Raw genomic sequence first — 22172 nt, forward strand, 5'->3', positions numbered from 1 at the left:
GGGGAGGGGAGACGGCTGTTCGCAGTCTAGTTCAGTTAAGGATTATTACATGTAAGAAGTAACAGATAGTCACAGTTTTCCGATTTTTTCGAGTGGTTATATTATGCTCCCAATTAAATTATTTTACAATTTACCTTGAAATGTAAATTTGGCACTCCTCGTCACTTGTTTTACACATTTATTTTCCTTTTAAAATTACATTTATTTCTTAACTTATTATTAGGTCATCAACATATTCTCTTTTAAAACACCTTTGAGGAAAAACAACTCTTTATATAGCAATATTCTCTAAGTGTGTGTGTTTTTTTCTTTCATGAATTTTACAGTGGCATTGTAACTCAGCGGTACTATTTTTAAGCACATCGTGCAATCAAGAGTTCTTTTTAGATGGGAGAAAAAATTTTATAATCTTGTGAAGTCTTAAAAACTGAGTTATTGCCTGTAGGTTGTTGTCGATATTAGAAGTATGTGTGTTCGCTTTTCAGTATGCTGCAGTTCAAAATTTAGTTCTGGTTCATATAAATGGTGTCCATGTTTTCTCATGACCCTCTTCAAACACCTTAACAAGTGACAAAATCTATTAATCTCGACCCAGGTCTCCCACGGCCAAGGGAAAGTGTAAAACAGAGTGAGCTCTGCGTACAAGATTAAAAATCTACTTTAAAAAATTCGGTGCTGGAGAAGCTTATCACTTTCCTCTCCGGTTCTTTTTTTTATCCAACTGATCAACTTTCACATGAGAGAGGGCGGTGTAATATAACTCTATTTCACTAAGCAGGGTCGGCCAGGGTATACAGGGGCTTTTAAATCGGGTATACGGTATATTGCAGCTTAAATACGGGTATTCGGTATATCACTTTCTTTGAATTTCAGGTATAAAGTATACCTGGGTATAATTTTGGGTATATTTGGATGAATTTTAGGTATTTTTGGGTATTTTGGCGAATTTTTATCGGGTATACTGGTATACCACTACCCCCCCCCCCCTCCCCCCGCCCCTGGTCGACCCTGACTAAGTGTAGTTAACAAATAACCTGTTCAAAAAGAATGAACTGGTTTAAAAAATCATTTGAACCAGATCTAAAATTGAACCGCAACAAGTACATTACCCTTATAATGAGGCTATTAGATCTCGTGAGAAAAAAAAAACAACAACAACCATAAACTTTCAAGAGGAATGAGTCAACTTTGTTACTTAACGTTTTTACTTCCGTTTTCTGTAAAATTTCCTTCAATGTTCTATTTTACAGTTTAAGTTCCCCCAGAATTTTTCGTGGGTCGCGGATGAGTTCCTTAACAATGACCTCCAATTTTGACGCCAGATCTAATCGCTTTTCATGATTTTTAATCCGGCTGGAAAGCAGGTCTACGTCACGAACAAAATAATGCGGAAGTTGTCCTCGTCTCAAACGAGCAATCAAACTTGAAAAAAACTTGACTACATTAATTCCCAGAAGGTTTTCCTTATTAATGGCTCGTGGATTCTCAGAACGCAAGTCAAGGAATAATGTTTTCAAATAAAACGACGTAAGAGGTTTTAAATGGTCTTTGTTGCCTTCAAAAATCGCCTTTGCAATTCTAAAGTATTTTTTTTCGTCGCTAGCCTTGCTCAAGAGTGTTTTCTCTGCTTCCGAAAAAGAAATCCGCCAGAACTTTTGAGAGTTTGTGGGTTTGCTCTCCTCTGCAGCACAAGGTTTTGCAACTAGATGAAACCTGGGATCTTTCAGCTTAATTTTCTCCACTTCTTCCTCTGTTGGCCAAGTCCTGTTTGTAGCAAAGACTCCCCAGCGTTCTGCACAACTCGGCCAGCCTGAGATCTCCAAGCTTAACACAAGATCCACATCAATTTTGCCGTCTATAGTAAACGTTACGGCTGGACCCTTGGGCTCTTTCAGATTGGAGATACGTTGTTTTTGCTTTTTATCCATCGCTGCCACGCTTTCTCGTACTAAAGAATAGAAATGCCTTACAACTTTCCTAGGCGATAAAAATTTTCCATCGCTCGTAAGAAATTCTCCCCACAGCCTTCGTCCTCCTTCCACCCATGTCTTCAGTTCAACACTTGCGTTACCTAATGTGTCACGTGGTCTTGGTGGGCACCTCACATCAAAAAACCGTTCGATACGAGGAGCATGCAACACAACCTTAACGTCAAATTCATCCGGACGACAAACTTTCAGTCCCTCGTAATAGCTACCTGGGGTAGAAAACACAAATGCGTTTTGGTTTTCAGTCTAACAGAAGTATGAGAAACGTGAGGGCAGCATATTCACCGCAATTGCCTTGGCTAGAAATCATGATTTCCTGCAAATACAACATAATATACTGTATGCAACTACCTCATCGCAGGCTATGATTTTGAAGATCGTTTATTCATGATTACGTGTTACCTGTATGTAGTACATCTAAAGCAAAAATTTCTCTTTCAGGGTGTCTCTTGCGGGCGTCTGTCTCGCGTACCGCATCTAAAATCTCCGGAATGAATCTGTTTACAATTTTCGAATTCCGCTCTATATCATCTTGAGATAGAGAGACCTTCTCGTTAAAAAATTTTGAAAATGCAGTTTCGTTAGGGACTTGCATTAGGTGTAGGTTGGTCAGATCCAAAGGCCTAAAAACACAAAATACAAGAAAGAAACTGCCCATCACTTTCAAAAAGTCTTTACATATCTAATGGTGGGAAATCTGTGAAGGGAACGTCATGGTAAACTTACCAGTTGGGCCATAACCATTTCTGCTTACTCAGTATTAGCTGGACCGGTCGTTATTTATGGAGGGAGAGGGAAAAATGTATTGCAGGGTAAAAATATTCTTCAAGGATCTCTCTGTTTTCTAGTAGCCTAGGACCTGGGTCTTTCCTGGGGTAAAAGGACGAATAACGGGGAATAAAAAGGCGAACCGAGCAGGGACTGAGGAAGGAGAGGGCTGGCCGCCGCCCTTTCCCCCTCTCCAGTGTATCTATCTATCTATCTGCCAAATATGCCTGCATCAAATTTATGATTCTTGTAAATTGGCCAGCGCTCAATAAATCAATAAAAAATAAATATTTAAACAACATTATAAATCAAATAAAATTAAAGGCAGTTTGTAAATGCTATCAAAGAAGAGCTAAATTGTTTCACTCTCCTGTCAGTTCTTAAAAAATAGGAGTATCCTCACAAGTTTGGTTATTAACATAAAGGCTAACTCTCGACCCAATGGCTTCAGATATTTCCCAGTGCCTATCCCAGTTTGGTCATTGTAGATTTTATAGAACATGGTTGGTCTATTCTTCTTTCGTCTTTCTTCAAGGGTGTTCCATTGCAATTCCTAAGCGTTTCATTAACACAAGTTCTCGATTTGCACCCCGTTTCAAATAATTTTCGCCTTTTTTCTCCACCAAGGAGCCTGTTCCCAGTTTACCCTTTTAGAAAGCCAACCGGACTGATTTCATATCCTCACCTCTTAGGGGAATACTGGGGAACATGTCTCTTCGTAGCATGATGGCGTGGTTTAGAAGCTGGAGCTGAAACCGGTTCCGCCTCTTTCTCGGGGATTCGATTTCCAACACCCTCTCTTAAATGAATATATTCTTTCGGGACTTGAAACCCCGGCCAGCCTGGAGGTTGTGTGCTCGAAGCAGCTGCTACTCCTGTATCTTTTATCACTGCAGGTTTTTGGTAAAAAATTGGAGGACGACGTGGTCTTTCGGCACTTTTTTGCTTTGGACAGGTCTGAGGTAATTCTAGAGTCCAGTTTCTGTGTACGAAAAAAGCCGAAGTATGGGTACCATACTAACAGACCGTCAGTTTTACTTTCTTATCCTATTTTCGTGCAAAATTTAAATCGTGCGAAAATTTTCCAAGTAATATAAGCGGTCAACTAACAAACTTACCGCTTGATACACGAGTTCATTGCCCGATATAGAGAATGGCCCGGGGGATTCCCCGCCTTGCCCCCTAAGGCGGTTATTTTTGGACCAAAATCGGGAGGAAAATAATTACGAGGGCGGATCTTTCCCTACCCCCTAATTCAAGCAATAAAAAACAGCTTTGACCTGGATAGAAGATGAAAATCTGCCTGGAAAAAAAAGATATAGTTACTACGGAAAGTATCCGTTAAAAGGAATCTCTCTCTCTCTCTCCTCGGTAGCAAAAAAGGGCCAATTACGAATATTTTATTTAGTGCACCAGCAAAGTTCTTCGATTTTTAACAAATCAGAACGTCAATAGGTCAGGACGAAACCAAATAATAATGCTAATAAAGTAACAATAATAATAACAATAATAATAATAACAACCCGATAGGTCTTTGTTCAATGGCTGAGCTTTACCTCTTTGCAGAGCACTGACCAACGCGTCTCTCTCTAACCGCATTCCTTGGTTTACAAAATGCAGGAGCCGGTAGAGTTTTTCCAGGGTTTAGATTTCGTCCACGAGTACAGTCCTCTTGCTTCACTTCTAACCTGCGATGGTGCGAGGATCTCCCACTCAAAGCAGTGGTTCTCTTTGGTTTAGTGTCGGCTTTTATCCTGTCAGTAGTTCGATTGGAACATCGTCTCTCAGGACTTTGCTGCTTAACTAAACGAACTATCGACTTCTTGTCTGAGCATCCTGCCATCTCATGAGTCGAAATTCTCTGGAGGATAGTTTCCATTTGCTTTGTTGATTCAACTTTTCTGATCGCCGGTGATTTGTCAACTATTCGGGGCTTTCTTCGACGAACTTTACAACTGATAACTTTAAATTTAAACTTCAAGCTCTTGTTAGCAGGATCAACTAATCTTGTGGTTAAATAACACTTAGACATTTCATACTAGACTACGAGCTTGGGTGGAAGCTTATATCACCATCCATGTGCCTCTCCTCTTTTTTTAAAAAATACATGTTACGCAAATATGGGAAATGCGTTCTACCGGAAGTGATATTCAAATGCCAAGCCCTCCTTAGTAGTGCACATCAAACTAGAAACAAGCAAACAAAAGTGCAATAGAACTTATGACTTTATCTTATCTATATATAGCTTTATCTACAGGCTCCTATTAAGGAGTGTGGCGTTTTACTTGTAAGTACACAAAGCATTTTAATATATACCAGTCATGTCTTGTACATACTGTACAACAGAGCGGAAGTACAAAATGATATTCCAAGAATTCCCATTCTTAATTCCGGAAAATATACGTACTTGTTCACCTAGTTTAAACTTTTTAAACTTCCTCTGCTAATTCTGTCCTCCGCTAATTCTGTTGAGAGAGAGATTCATAAAAATCCCTGTAAATTCCCGGTACATAAAAATCCCTGTAAATTCAATTACTGGGCGGCAAAAAATTTCCTAAAACAGAAACTCAAGAGAGAATATTCAGTGAAGTGTTTCAGAATTTTAAAACATTTCTCAGCCACTGTCAGCCGCAAAAAAGCCGATGTTTGTTTATGCATATTACTTTAGCTGATTATTTTAGTATATGTATACATTGTGCAAAATATTGATAATAACTAAACTGAAGGAAATCGGGAAAGTATCTTATGAGGCAGTCTACAAATGCTGGCATCTAGACGCTGTCAGACAGTACCGTCGGAAACGCCAAATAAGTAGTTCCGTACTTTGAGAGGTATCTGTGTTCCGCAGTTGAAGAGTTCTGTATTTTAATTAATTTCGCTTATTTACTTGTAGTGTCGATGGAAAAAGAAAATTTAGGAAACATCAAGTACTAAAAAATACAACAGGTTTCAGAATACTTTCTTTTTCCAACCTAATCAGCTTTCATCACGATTGATGATATGTATGTAAATAAACTGAAATGATGCCGATTCCGTTGGTTTACCTACCTGTCTGAAAACTTTGAAGCAGGTGTTAAACATTAAACCTTCTCTCGTTCAAGTTAGGAAAACTTTCAGATCATCAAGGCGCGGCTGGATATAATATAAAGGCTATTTTTTAAACTGATTCATAAGTTGATATTAAAACTGAAATGAAAAGGTGGAGAATCGAATGCGTGGGCGCCAGTAGTATAGAAACGGAAAAACAAGGAAATTCAGATCCGTAAAGTACATTTTTCTATCGTTTTTCTGTCGTATTTCAAATGTGTCCCAGGGAGTGAGTGGAGTAAGGAATGGCTTTTGCTTGTTACGTTCACTCGTTATCATGTATTACTCGTTCCCCCAATGTAAGACTTTCTTGCATCTTCAACCTCCACTCTGTTGATTTTTAAATTCATTCAGTTTCCTAACCCTAATCACTTATAATTAACTCAGAGTCATTCGGCGTTCTGCAAAATAACCCTGCCGTATTCATTTGCTGTTCAATGGCAAGTGATCGAATCTCACATCAGTCCACATCAGCACAGCCCAAATCATCTTACAGTACAGAAACTGATGAAAACGGGAAACTTGATCTGACCCCGTTTGATCTATATTTGTTCTTAGATCTTGAAATAGGCCTTCGGATTTTATTTTAGAATAGACACGGACACAGACATACACAAGAGATATCGGGGAGATTACGTGATTGAGCGCTAGGGAAAAGGCAAAGAAGCAACAGAAAGTCACAGTTTTCCGCTTTTCTTGAGCGGTCATGTTCCGAATTAAATTATTTTATAATTTGTAAGTTCAGTGACCTTCGGTAACCTTCAGTTATTCGTACGCGCCAAAACAAAAGCGATTTTAATCTGATGGATGAGAGCGGAACACAGATCATTGAGGGCTAAGAACGTTAGGATGTCGTTCAAAATAATGTGAATTTGCACATTTAAAAAAAGAACTTTCCCCAGGACTGTTTTGCCGAAATTGGCAACAAAATCGCGTGAATAATTTCGTTCTAACCTGCATAATTGGGAAACGGACCTCAGAGGAAACATGAGTGCATTTCTATTGGTCGGTTTTATGATAAAAGACGGAATCTGATTGGTGCATTTCGATCCTAGTCAAGGCCATAAATTGAACATTGCCGTGCATCACACTATTATTCGTTACAAGTTCGATACCTCTGAGGAGATCAAAGGAAACTTCTAAAGTTCGTCATGTCTGGTCGCGGTAAAGGCAAAGCCAAGGGCACAAAATCCAAAAGCCGTTCTTCTCGCGCGGGGCTGCAATTTCCAGTCGGTAGAATCCACCGTCTTCTTCGCAAGGGAAACTACGCTGAACGTGTCGGCGCTGGTGCTCCCGTCTACCTCGCTGCTGTCTTAGAGTACTTGTCCGCTGAAATCTTGGAATTGGCGGGCAATGCTGCTCGAGACAACAAGAAATCAAGAATCATTCCACGCCATCTTCAATTGGCAGTTCGCAACGACGAAGAACTGAACAAGCTTCTCGCTGGTGTCACGATCGCTCAAGGAGGCGTTCTTCCGAACATCCAGGCTGTTCTCCTTCCAAAGAAAACGGACAAGAAAGGATCCAAGACGTCTTCCCAGAGTCAAGAATATTAGAGACTAAGAACAGCAACCCACCTTACAACGGCTCTTTTAGGAGCCACCAAATCTTTCAAAAGTCTTAGCCAATGCTGATTTTGTGTTTAATTAAGAGCTAGATGATCGTGCTTCCCGCCAAAACCGTTAATGCTTAGAAAAATTCCCTAGGTCTAATATCATGCTTAGCAAGGCAAGTTAAAAGTATTAAGATCGTAATACGTGACGGCTTGGTCTAAATTGCTTACGTTAAGAATAGTCTAGCATGGGGCAACTGCAAATCTTTTGCTGTAGGAAGTAATTCACTAGAAAATACCGTAACGGTGAGTTTTATTGGAGCAAAACACGTATAGATAAACATTCTGAACGGTGTTTCATTTTAGACACTGACTGTAGAGTGCAGCTTAGGTCCAGTTCAAACGTTGAATTTCACATGTGTCGAACTTAATTGCCATTTTAGTCGACTAAAATAGTTAAATACGGGATTTGATTCAAACGTCGAATTTAACTCACTGAACTCTGTCGAATTTAACTCTCTTCGCCGTCAGTATTCCCACTAATATAATAATAATTTACTAAAATTCATTCATTAAGTTCGGCACATGCGAAATGCGACGTTTGAACCGTGCTTTATATACAGCCTTTCAAATCATTATTTACTCCACATGAACTCTTGGTTTGCATCTGTTATACCTTTTCCGGGAGAAGGAGAAGTTGATTATATGCCTAGTGAGTGACATATCTGTTTTTAATCAAAACACAAGGTGAGAAAGGTGTGCAGTGTTGACATTTGCTAGTTGTATTGGCAGTTGCAATATTGGAATTTCATCTTCTTATCTCCTGTGATAATATCACTGTTTCAGGCATGCCACCATATGAACAGCTCCTTCTTATAAATATTCACAGTCAAGTTTAAAAGAGAGACTTATGATTGGCATCGACTGAGCAGAGCGTTGATTCCAGCAATTTTTCTCTGCACTTTACAATGTTCAATGTGTGACAGTGGACATTACAGTGTCAGATCCTTTACATGGGAACACTGCAAAGGACACCAGTTGTAGCAGCTGAACTTTGCTCTAAATTTGACTTGAATCCATTTCAATCTGGATATCAAAAAAAATAATAAAAATATTATTGTACTCCTTGTATGTGTTGATACCTTCAGCAGCCAGAGATAACCATCTTAGCCCTTGTTTCAAATGCTGTCCCCAATTTTAATGTTCACTTCACAATTCATGTGCTAAACAAAACATGATGAAGGCTGGCTCTTTTCCATGATGTACAGCCACATCCGTTTAAGACCGATATTTTTGGGTCCATGTATGTCGTAGAAAGGGGCTTGAGAGTCTGGCCTGCTCCCAATGTAAAGATTAAGCAGTGTAGAAAACGCTTTAGGGACACCCACTTAATACGCACCCCTCGTTATTACCGAAGTATGTGAAAGGGGTAGTCCTTTTGCATACCTTTTATTTACAAATGGTACATTTTCTGTAAAAAATGGTATATAAAAGCTAAAGGGGTCGGACATCTGGGCAGAGCCTCCCTGTGTAAAATTTTGTTGAGTACCCTCCCCAGATCTTACTATAGAAGTATCGAGCTAAAATTGTGGGTATTATGTCAGCATATGCTTGATACTTCAGATAGTGAATATTAGGCTCAAAATAATGCCAGCACAATCATCAGACATCCCTAATGAGGTGTAAGATGTGCTCTCTAGTTTTTGTCTGAGACAACATGGCCGACAGGTCAGTGTGTCAGACTCACAATCTTGTGGTCCTGGATTTGAGACCCGCTCTTTCTTAACGTCTAAAAATTCTTGCAAAGAATATTCTGTTGAGCGAAAACAAATCAAGTCGACAACAGCCACCTACTCCAAACTTCAAATGTTTTCAAATGTTTGGCGGCAAAACATGTCATGCTTGCACCCAATTAGGACATGTTTTTTCCTCATGTGTACACGCCTAGATGCAACTGACAGTAAATAGCCACAAACTAGGGTCTTCTCAGTTGGGATTTTTAATCCTGTTATGTTACATTTGAATTATTTGTTTCTAAGTATTTAAGTGGAGTGCCTGTAAACTAGCAGGATAAGCTGCGTGCACTTTCCACTATATTCAAACCTTTAACATTTTAACCTTTTGTTCCCATGCAAGTTCATGGTTTACAAGGGACTATAGTGTTGAGCATCCTTCCTTGCAATGATGTAAAAATTTTCACATCACAAAAAATCAACATAATCACCTCTCCTTCAACAGACTCCACATCAGGTGTTGCAGGACTTTCATAGTCATCAGTTTCATCTTCCATATCATCATTTGATTCATCATCATCCTCAAGATCGTCATCTTCTTCCTCCATTCTCTATCAATGGAAAAAAGTACAAGAAAATTAGGATGCATCTTAATAACAGTTGGGTAGTAGATACCTAATTTTAAGTACAATCAAACCCAGCTTTATGGACATCTGCTTAATACAGACACCTCATTACTACGGACAGTTTGCTTTGTCCCTGGGGAAAGGAAGCCCTTAAATCAGGGGCACCCAATGAAAATATAGTTCAAAACCACTTAAACATAGCATTGTTGAATGTATTTTAGTATTCAAACAGTAGATATAGGCATATTTTTATCCCCTAAAAATTTTTCATCTGTTCAGATTTCCTTGCTGAAAGTCTAGTGATCTGAAAATTATAGGGATCAAAACTTACCTTTTGGAAAATTTCAGCCAGAAAAAAGGCTCTCGAAAATTCTAGGTGACCTTTTTAGAGTAAAAATCCGTTAAAAATGGGCAGTTCTACCATTTTTGGGGGGTTTGAAAATCCTAGGAGAGGCAGGCAAACAAATTCTAGATCTCAAATCATCTTCCGAACAGATATTTTCCAAAAATTGTCGTAGGGTGCCCCTGTTAAATTTTCTCCAAATTAAACCCACTTAATAGGGACACCCTCAATACAGACACTTTCCATGGCCCCCTCAGAGATTTTCTTCTTAGTGTAAGGCCTCTTACTAGGACTCACAAGGAATGTACAAAACCCATATACCCCAACTCTCTTGGATTATCTGGGTATCTCCCAGATGCAACACCAATCTGCTGGTCTCCTGGACGGGTCACCAAATCTCCCAAATAAAATGGGAAAATGGACTTATGAGCTTTTCTGTACTTCAATTTGGAAGTTATCCCATTTTCTCCCAAAATTTGAATTTTTTTTCCATTCATATTTCGGTTTCTGGGGCATTTTTGCACGTATTTCATCACTGACAAAGATTATTTTGCCATTACAATCATAAAAGCGAATTTCGGTCTGTACCACTTGTAAGACTTCATATAATGTCCTAAGCCATTCCCATGCGATAAATTAGGGACTGGATTGAATTGTTCTTACTGGGGGATCAGGATCAGGGAGGGTGGTCATTGATATTTGGGGGTGGGGGTAATGCAAAAGAGAGAGTATCCAAGTTTTTAGATTTCCCAAGGTTGGCATCTCTGACAACCCCTAGGTTCTCTGTTTACCATAGAAATATAAGTGACTCAATCAGAGCTTACCTCTTGTTTATCTTTGCTTTTAGTTGTTCCAATTGGAGGAATGTCACTGCCCTTATCCAGAATCTTCTTACACTGTCAGGATTAGGGAATTTTAAATTCGTTCAAAAATTATTCAATAAGTGCTAAGATAATACGCGTTTAATAATGCTGAATAATGTTAACGAACATTTGGGCAATTCATTGCATCGGTGAATAATGTTAAGTTTCATTTATAAAATACCCGGCCACAACTTAGCTTTCCACATCAATAATAGATTCTTGAATCTTCTGTTTTATATTCTTCGTTTTACCAGACGTTGATAGATGTAGCCGGGTATCGTTGACACTTACATACACAAAAGCCTTCAACAACTAACCGTAAAAATAATTTGTAATGTGGCCAAAACAATTATGCTAGCGTTTCCAAAGATTCCCTGCTAGCAGAGGTCTCTCACGACGAACCTCTGCTAGCAGGGAATTCCAAAGAAAAATCAACAACAAAATCAACAAGCTAAGGATTGGAAGACGCACCAATGCAGTATACTGTTCCTCCTCTTTTGTCAGGGCAGCATCATCGTCTAATCTTTTTTCTAAAGTAAACCAAAGGTCATCAGCGATGCGAGGAAGAAGAGATGGAAAAGTGGCTAACGAGTTCGCCATCTTGGAAATTTGAACTTCCCACAACATACCGCTGACTTTACAACAATGTTTTCACGTACCACGCATTGATGTGGAGTAAGAATGTCAGGCCTAACCCAGGGTTAAATTTTAACCCGGCTTTCTTTTTCTTTTTATCAAAAGCACTCTCTTGGGTAATTTTGTAGGCAAAGAGAATTAAACTGAATTTGTTTGCACTAACCCTAGGTTTTCTTAACCCAGCTTCGAACAACCCAGCCCTGGTGGTTGGGGGAGGCAGAGGAGGAGGTATAGGTATGTGGTGTATGTGGTGCCCTGGGTCTTAAGGCCTGACCTTAAGGATGAAACACAGTGCCAACTGAACAAGGGCGAACTAAATGATACCCTAATTACAGATTGAGCACCCTATCGGGCAGCACATACTTATCTAGCCCACGGTTTTATTTGAATATCCACACAATCTCATAAGTTAGAGGAATCAAGTACTGTAAGAATAGTGCCAAGTAAAATACTACAAAATTCTGTCCGCAGATTCAAAAGCTGGTGCTTTATACCCAAAAATGATTCTCGAATCTATCAGAGTTTAAGCGTGCAGCATAGAAGTTGCATGGACTAGTGAATAACTCAAGTCAATGAAATTTTAAAATAATTTAATATTCATAATACCCTATAGAAAATGCATTTTAGTACACCTGCACATACAAGAAACCTAACTACAGCTCCTGAAACATCTCTTAATTAAGCACTGATATGGGGTCTAAATTCACTTAAATTGTATTTCCATTTCATATAATGATCAATTTTTTGTAACGTACCTTGACCACACAATTAAGGCGCTAATAAAATAATTATCTTGTCCTGCGAGCAGAGGCCCTCGGAAGGTCAAAGGGTCTATGATTGTAGGGAATTCTTTTACATTTTTGCACAGAACATTCAAATTTATGATCACCATGATATAGAAAAATTTACCCTTAATTCAAACTTTTAGAAAATGTAACTGGTAAGCAAAGCTCGGAATTTTTTTTCATTGCATTGTGTTATAATATTATTCTTCTGACTCAAATTGCAAGGCATTGCAGTAGACTGCCTTGAAACGTAATTATGTAAACTTAGCCTTGTCTTTAAAATTCTATACATCATGTCATAAAAAAAGCTCTTGATAACACAGCATTCTTAAAAATACAAAAGAAGCACCTACATTAAATTCTTTTCCTGCTTCCATATTACTTTTTTTTTCCTTAAAAAATAGCATGCATATGCTTAAATAACATTTTTAATAATGATCATAGTTATTTAACAAAATTGCTGGTCACTGCATTTTTTGTGGGGAAAAAGCAGTGTGAGAAAACTAGCAAATTCTTTTGTTTTTGTCAACATTCAGGGCTGCAAATAATTTCATTTACTTAATAAAAGGACATACCCATGATCAGATTTTGGTCTCACACAACAGCAAATTTCTCAGACACACATTATCAATGAAAAATAGTCTGCAAATCTCCAGCTTCAAGATGATTGTCTTGGTGTTCAATGTCTGCTTATCATGTCAGACCACAGGTAGGATTTTATAGGATGACAGGTATATTTCAGGAAGACATAGTTCAATGATCATCTGTTATTAATTTACAGCTCTGAATATTTCGGCTGGTGAAAACAGCTGACATTTCATGATGCCACCGCTGGTTTCCCCACGAAATGACATCTGAGAAACAAGCGCAGAAATTCCATACTGATGACATGTCACTACCCAGATCTTGGTAGCACTTCTGATTGGTTGAAGCAAATTTCCCTTGAAGCATGACCAATCAGAAGCACTACTCAGATCAAGGTAGTGACAAGTCATCAGTAAAGAATTCCTGCGCTTGTTCCTCAGAGATCATTTTGCAAGGAAAACAGCAGTTGCATCACAAAATGTCTATTGTTTTCTCAGGCCATGAATATTATTCTTACACACAATGTAAAAACAACTTCAAATGTTTTAAAGGACCTATTGCAGCTCTGTGTTTGGCTTCAAATGCCCCATAAAAATTTGGGTGATCTCATGGCAAGACTAGAAAATATAAACAGCCAATCAAACCAAACCATAATGTTTGGTCAAGATCATTTAAATAAGAGCTTAATAAGGTACGTCTAAAAACAAATGATCAATTTATTGACCAACAAAAATCCTATAAAATACAAACAGTAAGATTGTGTTTGTTTGGGAGATCCAAGATCAGATGGACTCATTACAGTATCAGAAGATAAAATCCAAAAAGATATTATTTTAAGTGACAGCTATACTGGAACAAAACTACAGCATGGCAGGTGTCACATTTTCTCGCAAAATTCACTTTTCTTGCTTAAGCACCTAAAGAACCACATCATGGTTCATAAAAGACTAATCCAGATTTTAATTTTGATCTAGTGAATCCAGTCTGTGTTTAAACTGAATTGCTTTTGGATTCAACAAGTAAGCTTTAGATTGTCCCAAAGAAACACACCCTTGTGTCCTTAAGACACAACAGTCAGAATTGAAGAGGTCTTCATTCCTTTCTATAATAAACTGGCTTTTTTGTTAACTAAAGCCTAAGTTCAAGACTTAACAATAATATCAAGAAATAAATCTGTAATTTCCACTTGACAACATTGATTCTCCACTTGTTACCACCAAAAGTTCAAAATTACTTAGTAAATTCATATTTTTGTTTCAAATGACTCCTTTGGGTCTTTTAAGTTACCAGTTTTTCCATCACGAGATTTTGATGAGCTAGCACTATGAGATGAACTTACTCCTAGCTTCTTGATACCAGAAATAAATCCTCGTTTTTCAGTAGGACTTTTAACTTTCGCGGCAGTTTTTCCACGTTTCTCCTGACCCTGAGAGCTGCTTGATGTAAAAGCACTTTTACCCTTCTGTCTCATTTTGTGCAGTAGGGAAAACTGTTTCTGCTTGCTCTGTGGCAAGGGCTTAGTTGCAACAACATCATCCTCCACAAGGGAAGTTCTCACTGGCTTCTCTGTATATGGCGGTGGTTCAAGGACATTCGTTTCTGAGGTATAAGGGGGACAAGCTCCACCCCAAGGTTCTTTCATTGCTTGAACAGAGTGCAAATCACGGAAACTGGCTGAGTAACGTCTTTCTTCTAACAACTCTCCGTGCGGCCCAAACTGTGGCGATCCTGGAACTTCCAGTTCCTTTCTTGATGCAGCCAGGGAATCAGAGCTGTTTGATGAAGAGACACTATCAGATCTTTGAGGTTTCTCTGTGAGACTGCTGTTTGAGACCGTACTACCACTCTCTGATTGAGCTGATGACAGCTTTCTCTTTAGTGTACTGGTGAAGTTTCCATCATTAAGTCTCATTACACTGAATGCCTCCAACACTTTAGTTACTCTTGTATGTCCTGGTCAATTAAGAAAGAAAACTAGTTAATTCAGGTGTTAGGCTCGATAATCAGCTGCTGCTCAGGAAATGAGACCGCACTCCTCCCCCAAACAGACAGCTAGACACATGAGTTTGCTATTGTCAAATACCACCATCCAGATCATTACCTGCTCAAATTGAGCAGGCAGCATGTATTTATTTTCCTGGAGCACAATTCAAATGGTGGATGCAAAGGTGTTGTTTGATGTAGCGTGCAATTGTGTTTTAGAGCATTTTAAGCTTAAAAACCTGAAATATTTACAAAGAAAAGCATTAGCTTAGTGAAGTTGGCAAATGGTAACTAAGTACATGATGTATGTTTTTGAAATTCAACCAACTGTATCTGGATCATTATTTATGTTCCGGTCTGCATACAATGATGGTTGTTGACAGCTAACAAAACAAAACTCATTCCAGAATGAAAGTCCCACATCATATAAACAGCCCTTAAATGTCAAATGTCAAATATCAGGGCCAGAATAAACAAAAGTTCTGGGTGATAAGTTTGTTAATGAGCCCATATATTCTTCATAAAATTGACAAGTTTTTTTTTCACTGTAGACAACAATACAGAAAAAGCTAACTGTGCTTTGTTCACAGAATATTGAGAACTGAAATTGTTGTAAATTTGTTACAAAATGAGAAGCATCTGCAAATGTGGGAAAAATTGTAAACAAAGGTTTGCTCATGAAGCAATGTTAAGAAAGCACACTGAAAGAAGTCTATTTACCTGCTTCATAAGCAACTTGCATTGGAGTTCTTCCAAGCTTGTCTGCGTGATTCATGTTGGCTTCATGTTCTAATAAAATCTGCACCACTTCATCATGCCCTTCTTGTGAAGCAATACAAAGAGATGTGGCACCCTCATTAGACATCTTATCCACCTTGGCACCACGTTGAATTAATAGCTGTACTGTAGACACATGACCTTTCCAGGCTGCTGACATCAGTGCTGTGCGACCTTCGCAATCCGCGTGATTCACTGCCGCTCCTTTGTCAAGCAACAACTCCACTAGTTCATAAGAACCTTTCCAAGCAACAGCATGCAGGGGACTTCTTCCTTCAGTGTCCTTACTGTCGACAAAACTTCCTAGATCTAACAGAAGTTCAATCATTGACTTGTTTTCTTCAATGGAGACAGCAAAGAGAGGAGTGCGTCCAAGGCTGTCTTGATGATTTACATCACCACCAAGACTGACAAGGTGTTGGACACAGGCCTCATGCCCCTCCATGGCAGCAAAATGCAGAGCTGTGCGGCCATCAGAAGATGCTTGTTCAATGGGAGCTCCATGTTCTATCAGTACTGACACAACATCATCATGGCCTTCTTGAGCAGCCAGCATGAGGGCTGATCTACCATCAGGGTCCAGTGCATTGATATCAACATTTGCTTCTATGAGTGACAAAACTGTATTCCTGTGCCCTGTCATTACATAAATTAATTTTAGCTCCTCTCCTTAAGGGAAATTGTTAAAATAACCTGCAATCAGGCTTTCTAAGGGAAAAAAAGGATGAAGGACCACCTGATCAAAGGTTATTCTCAAAATTATTGTGCACAGCTGGAACCAGAGGCTCCACCCACCACGCCCCTTCTGACATTAGGGAGCTTAAGCAATGACAACGGTAATGGAAGTGAATTCACGCTGTTTCAAACTTCATTTGTTCTTTTCCCAACTCTTTTAATTTGTCAAAAGCAAAGCAAAACTTCTTGATAACATGGGGTGAAGGGCTTGCACTCAAAACAACTCTACAGGGATGTTTTCCCAAGGTAAGGGTGAAGGTGAGGGTGCACAAAAGCCAAAGGCCCAAACAGCTGGAGCTTATCCTGGTTTCATTAGCATGAAGCATGCCTAGGAGTATTGCTACTTCCCCTTGGATGGGATGGTGGCCTATCACAGGGTTACCTCCCAGCAGTATCTCGCTAGTACCCATTTATACACCTGGGTGAAGAGAGACAAAGTGGAGTAAAGTTCCATGTCTAAGGAAACAACGTAGCAGGGGAGGCTTGAACCCGGACCTCAAGATCCGGGGTTCAAGGTGTTAACCATTTGGCCACACACGCCTCCACTGTATTTTCAAAGCACTTAAGAAATCTGGCCAAGGATCTTTAGTACCTTGATGTGCGGCCACCATCAACGGATTCCACCCATTGTGATCAGGACGAAACATGGAAAACTTTGGTGATGTCCAGCCAGAAGGATCAGGCTTTCCCTCTGAAAAAAGAGATTAAAAAAAACGTTTAAAAAACATCATTCCATAAGTGTTAAAGGCAGACAGGAATTTCAGTAAGTATCATCAGGGTCTCTCTCTAATTCTTCTAACAATACAGACACACATTTACTGATTCTTAATGTAACTTTGTCAGTTCTATTCTATCTCTATGATTTGAAATTTTATAATCAAAACTTAAACCATGTCATGTTCACAGAACAGAGTTTTGTTCCTCAACAAAAAAGTGCAGAAGTGATTGTTAAATGAAACAGAAAGCGTCACTTTTATTACATAGTTTAAGCTTTTTGTTCAACTAGAGATATAGTAAAAGTTCCAAAAGAGTTAGCACTAAAAAAATGAAAGCTGTTGACTACATTTTTTTACTAGCAATATGCATGTAGTTTCATGAATACAAACCTTCCGCCTTTGACAAAAGCAAGTCAACAATATCCTTGTGGCCATTAGCAGCAGCAGCAAACAATGGTGTTCTTCCATTTCTGTCCCAGTGGCCAGTATCTGCTCCTGCCCTTATCAACAACTTTGCTACATTGCAGTAACCCTCCAGTGCTGAGACGCAAAGAGGCGATATACCATCAAAATCAGGATGGTCTACCTCTGCACCACGTTTCAAAAGAAGATCCACTACAGCTTCATGATTCTCACTTGACGATACGCAAAGAACAGTCACCGCTAAAGCAGTTCTCCCATCATTGTCTGCATGATTTATTTCAGCCTTGTTGTCAAGAAGTATTTCTACAACTTTCCTATGACCCATGTAGGCTGCAGCAATAAGAGCAGTTCTTCCTTCCTTGTCAGCAAGGTTTGGATTGGCTCCATGTTGAAGAAGCTGTAAAACAACGTCAGCATGTCCACCCCATGCTGCTCCTCGGAGAGCAGTGCGCTGATCATCATCTGTAAGATCCACTTGTGCTGAATGGTTCAGAAGAACAGAAACAACATCAGAATGCCCTCCAGAGGCAGCCGCTCTCAATGCAGTGCATCCATCATCAGCGCAGTGATTAACTTTTGCACCACAGTTGACTAGAAGGTACACAATTTCATTATGGCCTTGCCTGGATGCTAGCATAAGTGGTGATTGTCCAGATGTGTCTGAGAAGTTTACATTTGCGCCATGCTTGATAAGAAGCCTCACGACTTCAACATTTCCATTAAATGCGGCATTGCACAACAATGTACGCCCAGAACTGTCAACACGATCAACCGATGTCCCCTTTTCTAACAGAGCTTTAATAGACTCTGCTGTCTCGGGGGCAAAGGCAGATTCCTGTTCTTCAAGCTCCTTCACTTTGGCTCCAGCATTTACAAGAAGCTGAACCACTTCCTGATTCAAAGCATCTGTATTGAGCTGCAAGTCAGCAATTTGCGTTCCGCTCCATAACAACCACAAAGCAAGATGATCTTGTGAAAAAAATTCCCTAAAAGATGCCCGGCTCAAATGAAATGCAAGTTCATGAGGATTTGTAAGTTGTCGTCTTTGAGAGAGCAGAGTATAATACAATGCTAACATTGCGTGTCCATCTGCCGGACTGCATAGAAACTTTGGTGTGCAGTGCTTTATGTCAAGCAACCACTCAGCAAAGGATAAATGAGAGATGCTCTTTGCACCATTCTGTTCAGTTAGGATGTGATGCGACATAAGATCCAGAGTTTCCAGAAATTCTTCCATGGTTAGTTCTGTGTCTTTTGTCCAAACTGCTTCAAACATTTCTGAATCATTAAGAGGCCTTTGCGCAGCCAATATCACATTCAGAACTGAACGAATTTTCTCAATTTGTTCCTCTGTGAATAGCCTGTTACAAAGCCACATGTACAGACCAGATAATGAACCTGGAATCTCTTGTGTTTCGTCCAGGGTAAAAAATTCATCCACAACACCATCCAACAATTTTTCTAGGTAAAGAAGGCAGCCATTGCTTTTGATGTGAAGCTGATTAAAAGCTTCAGCAGTCTCCCTGGTCAAATGCTTTCTCAAATTTGGTTCATCATCCAAACGATTTAAAATGTACTGTTGAATGTCTTTGACCACATGTGCCTTTCGAAGATCATCTAAAGTTAATTTTCGAAATCCTGTAAACATCCTCGTTACTGTTTTGGACTGTTTTCTCGCACTGACAACAAGGAAAAGCCAAGACGGGAAAAGATCGTGATGGGTAGCCATTAATTCAGCAACAGTTCTGCTTCCAGATGAAACGCCGGAATCGAAAGAATGCAGGAAAGATTCATCTATGGCGTCCACGACAACTAGAAACACTTCTTGAGGAGGTGGCAGAGAATTCAATGGAAGCAGAACTCCTTCTTTAAAAGATCGGTCCGGATTTCTTACGCACTGTTCAGTTGTGAGATGATTTTGAATTTCCGGTTCATTAAATTTAGCAGCGTAGGACTTGAGTGGTTCTGCTTTAGCAAGTTGCTGGGCAAAACTTGAAATGAAATCAGCAACCGAAACAGAGAGCGCGTTTTGGGCTTGGCAAAAATGAGAAACAACAACCTTCCTCGAAAGCTTTATCTGAATGCCCTCTTTAGTTCTCGGAGACACAAGCTCACGTAAAATGGTGGTTTTGCCCGAACCAGGGCCGCCAAGAACAAATGCTCCTTTAGTTTTTGTATCTTCTTTTCGTTGTCTTCGCTCAAGGCAAGCTTGAATTTTTTCGAACACCCATTCACGACAGTAGAAAGGCCGAGAATGGCGACCATTCTGTGCCATGCTTCGGTTCTCGGTTGAACTCAAAAGAACTCTGACTGTTAAAGAATTCCAACCATTTTTCTGCTCTTCAGAGCAAAACCAGAAAATTGTAGTGCCAGCAATCTAAAATACCTCGCACGCGGATCGACGGTTGAGAACCGACGCGTCCCAAGGGAGCTGAAATGCATTGTGAAATTTGACACGTTCATATGATTTGTTGATATTTGGGTTCTGCCCTATTGCTCCTCATGTGCCCCCGGCATATTTTACAAGGATTAGAGCTGTTTGGCGTCGCTAAATGAGCTCAAAATTAATAAACTTGGCTCTTTGTTACCCAATTAATACTGTCCTAATAAATCTCTTGGCAAGGAGAATGGAAGAAAGACCGTTCTTACAAGAGTGATATTTCAGCTTGGGGGTTTGCAAGTGCATGTGTTAATAGAAATCGTACACCCTGATTGAAAAGTTTAATTTCACAACAAGTGATCTGATTGGCTCATGCAACAAGAACAACAATGTAACACAACAACCTTTTAAAGGCGGTTATTTGTAAATATTTGATTAAACCCTCTGTTTGAAGTTTTTTTGTTTAAGACAGGATCATCTACAGTTCTGCTTAGCTATTATATAAATAAAAGTAAATCAAAAGATAATTACTATGATCAAGTGAATCGCAAGACATACAGGCAAGTTGTTACGTGAAGAATGATTTTTAAGGGTACACTTAAGGAGCTCTTTATTTAAATTGATATGATTTATAATTTTGTCATTGAAGACTTTGTTCGTCGCGTTGTACTGGCGCCATAAATTGACTTCATGTCACTTAGTATGGTATGTAAGAAGTATTCACGCAAAATTAATGTCCTTCAGTGCACTGGTTTATATTCTAATTTTACCTGCAAGAAAATGTTCAACATTTCTTTGAATTGTAACTTACGTAGACAAAATAAAAGGACAATTTTGTCTTAAAAATGTTTTTAAAAATGTTTTGTTTGATGTCCTTCTAAAACCAAACATTTGACTGATTTACGGTTACCCAGGATTTCCGCGGGTTTTGCGGGGTGGCTTTACAAAATATTTAAGGGTGGGGTACTATTTTAGGAAATCAGTCCAGAATTCCACCGGAATTAAGAAGCCTAATATAAATGCGGAACTTTTCTGTAAACTTTAAAGTCACGTTACAGAAACAAAAAACAGAATTCGAGCAAAATCTGTAAACAATCCAGTCGCAGAAAAAGATACCTGCTTTTAAAAGAGTCCCTGTGCTCCGGAAAGATCCGGAAGAGCACACTGTCAGTTTAAACATGATAACATTATTCTACTTTGCACACTAAGGACACTAAGCCGATCTTATTAGCTACTGATCTGATAAGCTTCTTCCTTTCAAATAAAATTTCCTTAATTTTTCTTTTAATCAGTCGGAAATGGTGGCAACTGTTCAGAAATCAGGATTAACTGATTTGTGACACAAGGCGTCCACTAAACACGGATAAACGCCAGAGTCGGTTGGGGGGGGGGGGGGTTATTGGAATACCAAAATACCCGAAATACTGACCTTCCAGTATACCAAAAATTATTCTAAAACTCGTGTAAAATACCAAAATTATGAAAACCACGGAGTGAATGAATACTGTATACCTGAAATTAAATACCCCAGTATACTGTATACCCCAAAACCCTGGCCGACCCTGAAACGTGTCTCGGAGTTCACGACACTTTCTTTCGGTATCCTAGAATAAAAGGAATGCAAACAAGCCGAGCAAATACACTCTTTTTTTTTTTTTACAGGAATGTTGTTTTTCCGGCCCAGGCTGAATATTCTTATTTTTTCTGTGGCTTTTAGGTCTTTAGGCTTAAATGATTCCTGAATTATTCTTAAATTATAGCTTATGGTATTTCCGCTTTTATTTAGGATGACTGGGATTTCAGTTGCCAGTTTTGTGTTCAGTTTTGCTGTTTAGTGAAAGGAATAATTATTTTATCGGTTAAGTTGAAAACATAATGCTGATAATGATATCATTGTACTTTTAATATTTACAGATTTTAAACACAAAATTTAGTCCTTTTAAAACTCTTAGCCTTGGGTTTATTCTTAAAATATTCTTAAAATTTCGCAAATTTCAGCCTCGATATTCTTATAAAATAGTGTTCTTGTAGAAAAACACAGACTTTTCCGTTCGTAAACATTTTGCCATTAATACCAGGACATAGTGCCAGTGATACGCTGGTCCGGCGTTTTGCCGGCTTTTTGGATAGATTGTAGTTTGGCGTTCGTTAAATGTTCAGTTTTACAAAAATGAGCTGGGATCGGCTACTGC

At 39.1% G+C, this 22172-nt stretch overlaps 4 protein-coding genes across 4 annotated transcripts; 1 reads left to right on the forward strand and 3 right to left on the reverse strand.

Annotated features, from left to right (window-relative positions):
- Window positions 1-1199: 1199 nt before the first annotated feature.
- On the reverse strand, window positions 1200-4788 carry LOC140948109 (cyclic GMP-AMP synthase-like receptor 1). The gene is made up of 4 exons (XM_073397335.1): window positions 4313-4788; window positions 3442-3738; window positions 2391-2611; window positions 1200-2197 (listed from the first exon to the last, which is right to left on the reverse strand). The coding sequence occupies exons 1-4, from the start codon at window positions 4786-4788 to the stop codon at window positions 1245-1247; spliced, it is 1947 nt and encodes a 648-aa protein (XP_073253436.1). The 3' UTR covers window positions 1200-1244.
- Window positions 4789-6994: 2206 nt separating this feature from the next.
- On the forward strand, window positions 6995-7399 carry LOC140948110 (histone H2A-like). The gene has a single exon (XM_073397336.1). It carries the CDS (start codon window positions 6995-6997, stop codon window positions 7397-7399), a length of 405 nt encoding a protein of 134 aa, XP_073253437.1.
- Window positions 7400-7627: 228 nt separating this feature from the next.
- LOC140947819 (uncharacterized) lies at window positions 7628-11583 on the reverse strand. Its single transcript, XM_073397021.1, has 4 exons — window positions 11432-11583; window positions 10922-10993; window positions 9620-9739; window positions 7628-8481 (listed from the first exon to the last, which is right to left on the reverse strand). The coding sequence occupies exons 1-4, from the start codon at window positions 11558-11560 to the stop codon at window positions 8455-8457; spliced, it is 348 nt and encodes a 115-aa protein (XP_073253122.1). The 5' UTR covers window positions 11561-11583; the 3' UTR covers window positions 7628-8454.
- A 586-nt stretch (window positions 11584-12169) lies between these two features.
- LOC140947434 (uncharacterized) lies at window positions 12170-20270 on the reverse strand. Its single transcript, XM_073396540.1, has 4 exons — window positions 17568-20270; window positions 17054-17152; window positions 15670-16362; window positions 12170-14919 (listed from the first exon to the last, which is right to left on the reverse strand). The coding sequence occupies exons 1-4, from the start codon at window positions 19873-19875 to the stop codon at window positions 14210-14212; spliced, it is 3810 nt and encodes a 1269-aa protein (XP_073252641.1). The 5' UTR covers window positions 19876-20270; the 3' UTR covers window positions 12170-14209.
- Between the last annotated feature and the right edge of the window lie 1902 nt (window positions 20271-22172).

The sequence above is a fragment of the Porites lutea genome, chromosome 9 (assembly GCF_958299795.1).
Source record: "Porites lutea chromosome 9, jaPorLute2.1, whole genome shotgun sequence".
NCBI classification, from domain to species: Eukaryota; Metazoa; Cnidaria; class Anthozoa; order Scleractinia; family Poritidae; genus Porites; species Porites lutea.

Bases quoted from the DNA above. Each gene is read 5' to 3' on its own strand.
- LOC140948109 (XM_073397335.1), bottom strand. From the start codon at position 4,788: ATGTCTAAGTGTTATTTAACCACAAGATTAGTTGATCCTGCTAACAAG. The intron at 2,612-3,441 runs GTGAGGATATGA...TTGTGTTTTTAG, and splicing joins CCCCAGTATTCCCCTAAGAG to GCCTTTGGATCTGACCAACC. The intron at 2,198-2,390 runs GTAACACGTAAT...TTTCTACCCCAG, and splicing joins TTTAGATGTACTACATACAG to GTAGCTATTACGAGGGACTG.
- LOC140948110 (XM_073397336.1), top strand. From the start codon at position 6,995: ATGTCTGGTCGCGGTAAAGGCAAAGCCAAGGGCACAAAATCCAAAAGC.
- LOC140947819 (XM_073397021.1), bottom strand. From the start codon at position 11,560: ATGGCGAACTCGTTAGCCACTTTTCCATCTCTTCTTCCTCGCATCGCT. The intron at 10,994-11,431 runs GTGCGTCTTCCA...TAATCCTGACAG, and splicing joins AGGAACAGTATACTGCATTG to TGTAAGAAGATTCTGGATAA. The intron at 8,482-9,619 runs GTGATTATGTTG...TTTGATATCCAG, and splicing joins TGGAGTCTGTTGAAGGAGAG to ATTGAAATGGATTCAAGTCA.
- LOC140947434 (XM_073396540.1), bottom strand. From the start codon at position 19,875: ATGGCACAGAATGGTCGCCATTCTCGGCCTTTCTACTGTCGTGAATGG. The intron at 17,153-17,567 runs GTTTGTATTCAT...CTCTTTTTTCAG, and splicing joins GCTTTTGTCAAAGGCGGAAG to AGGGAAAGCCTGATCCTTCT. The intron at 16,363-17,053 runs GTACTAAAGATC...ATGTAATGACAG, and splicing joins GATGGTGGCCGCACATCAAG to GGCACAGGAATACAGTTTTG.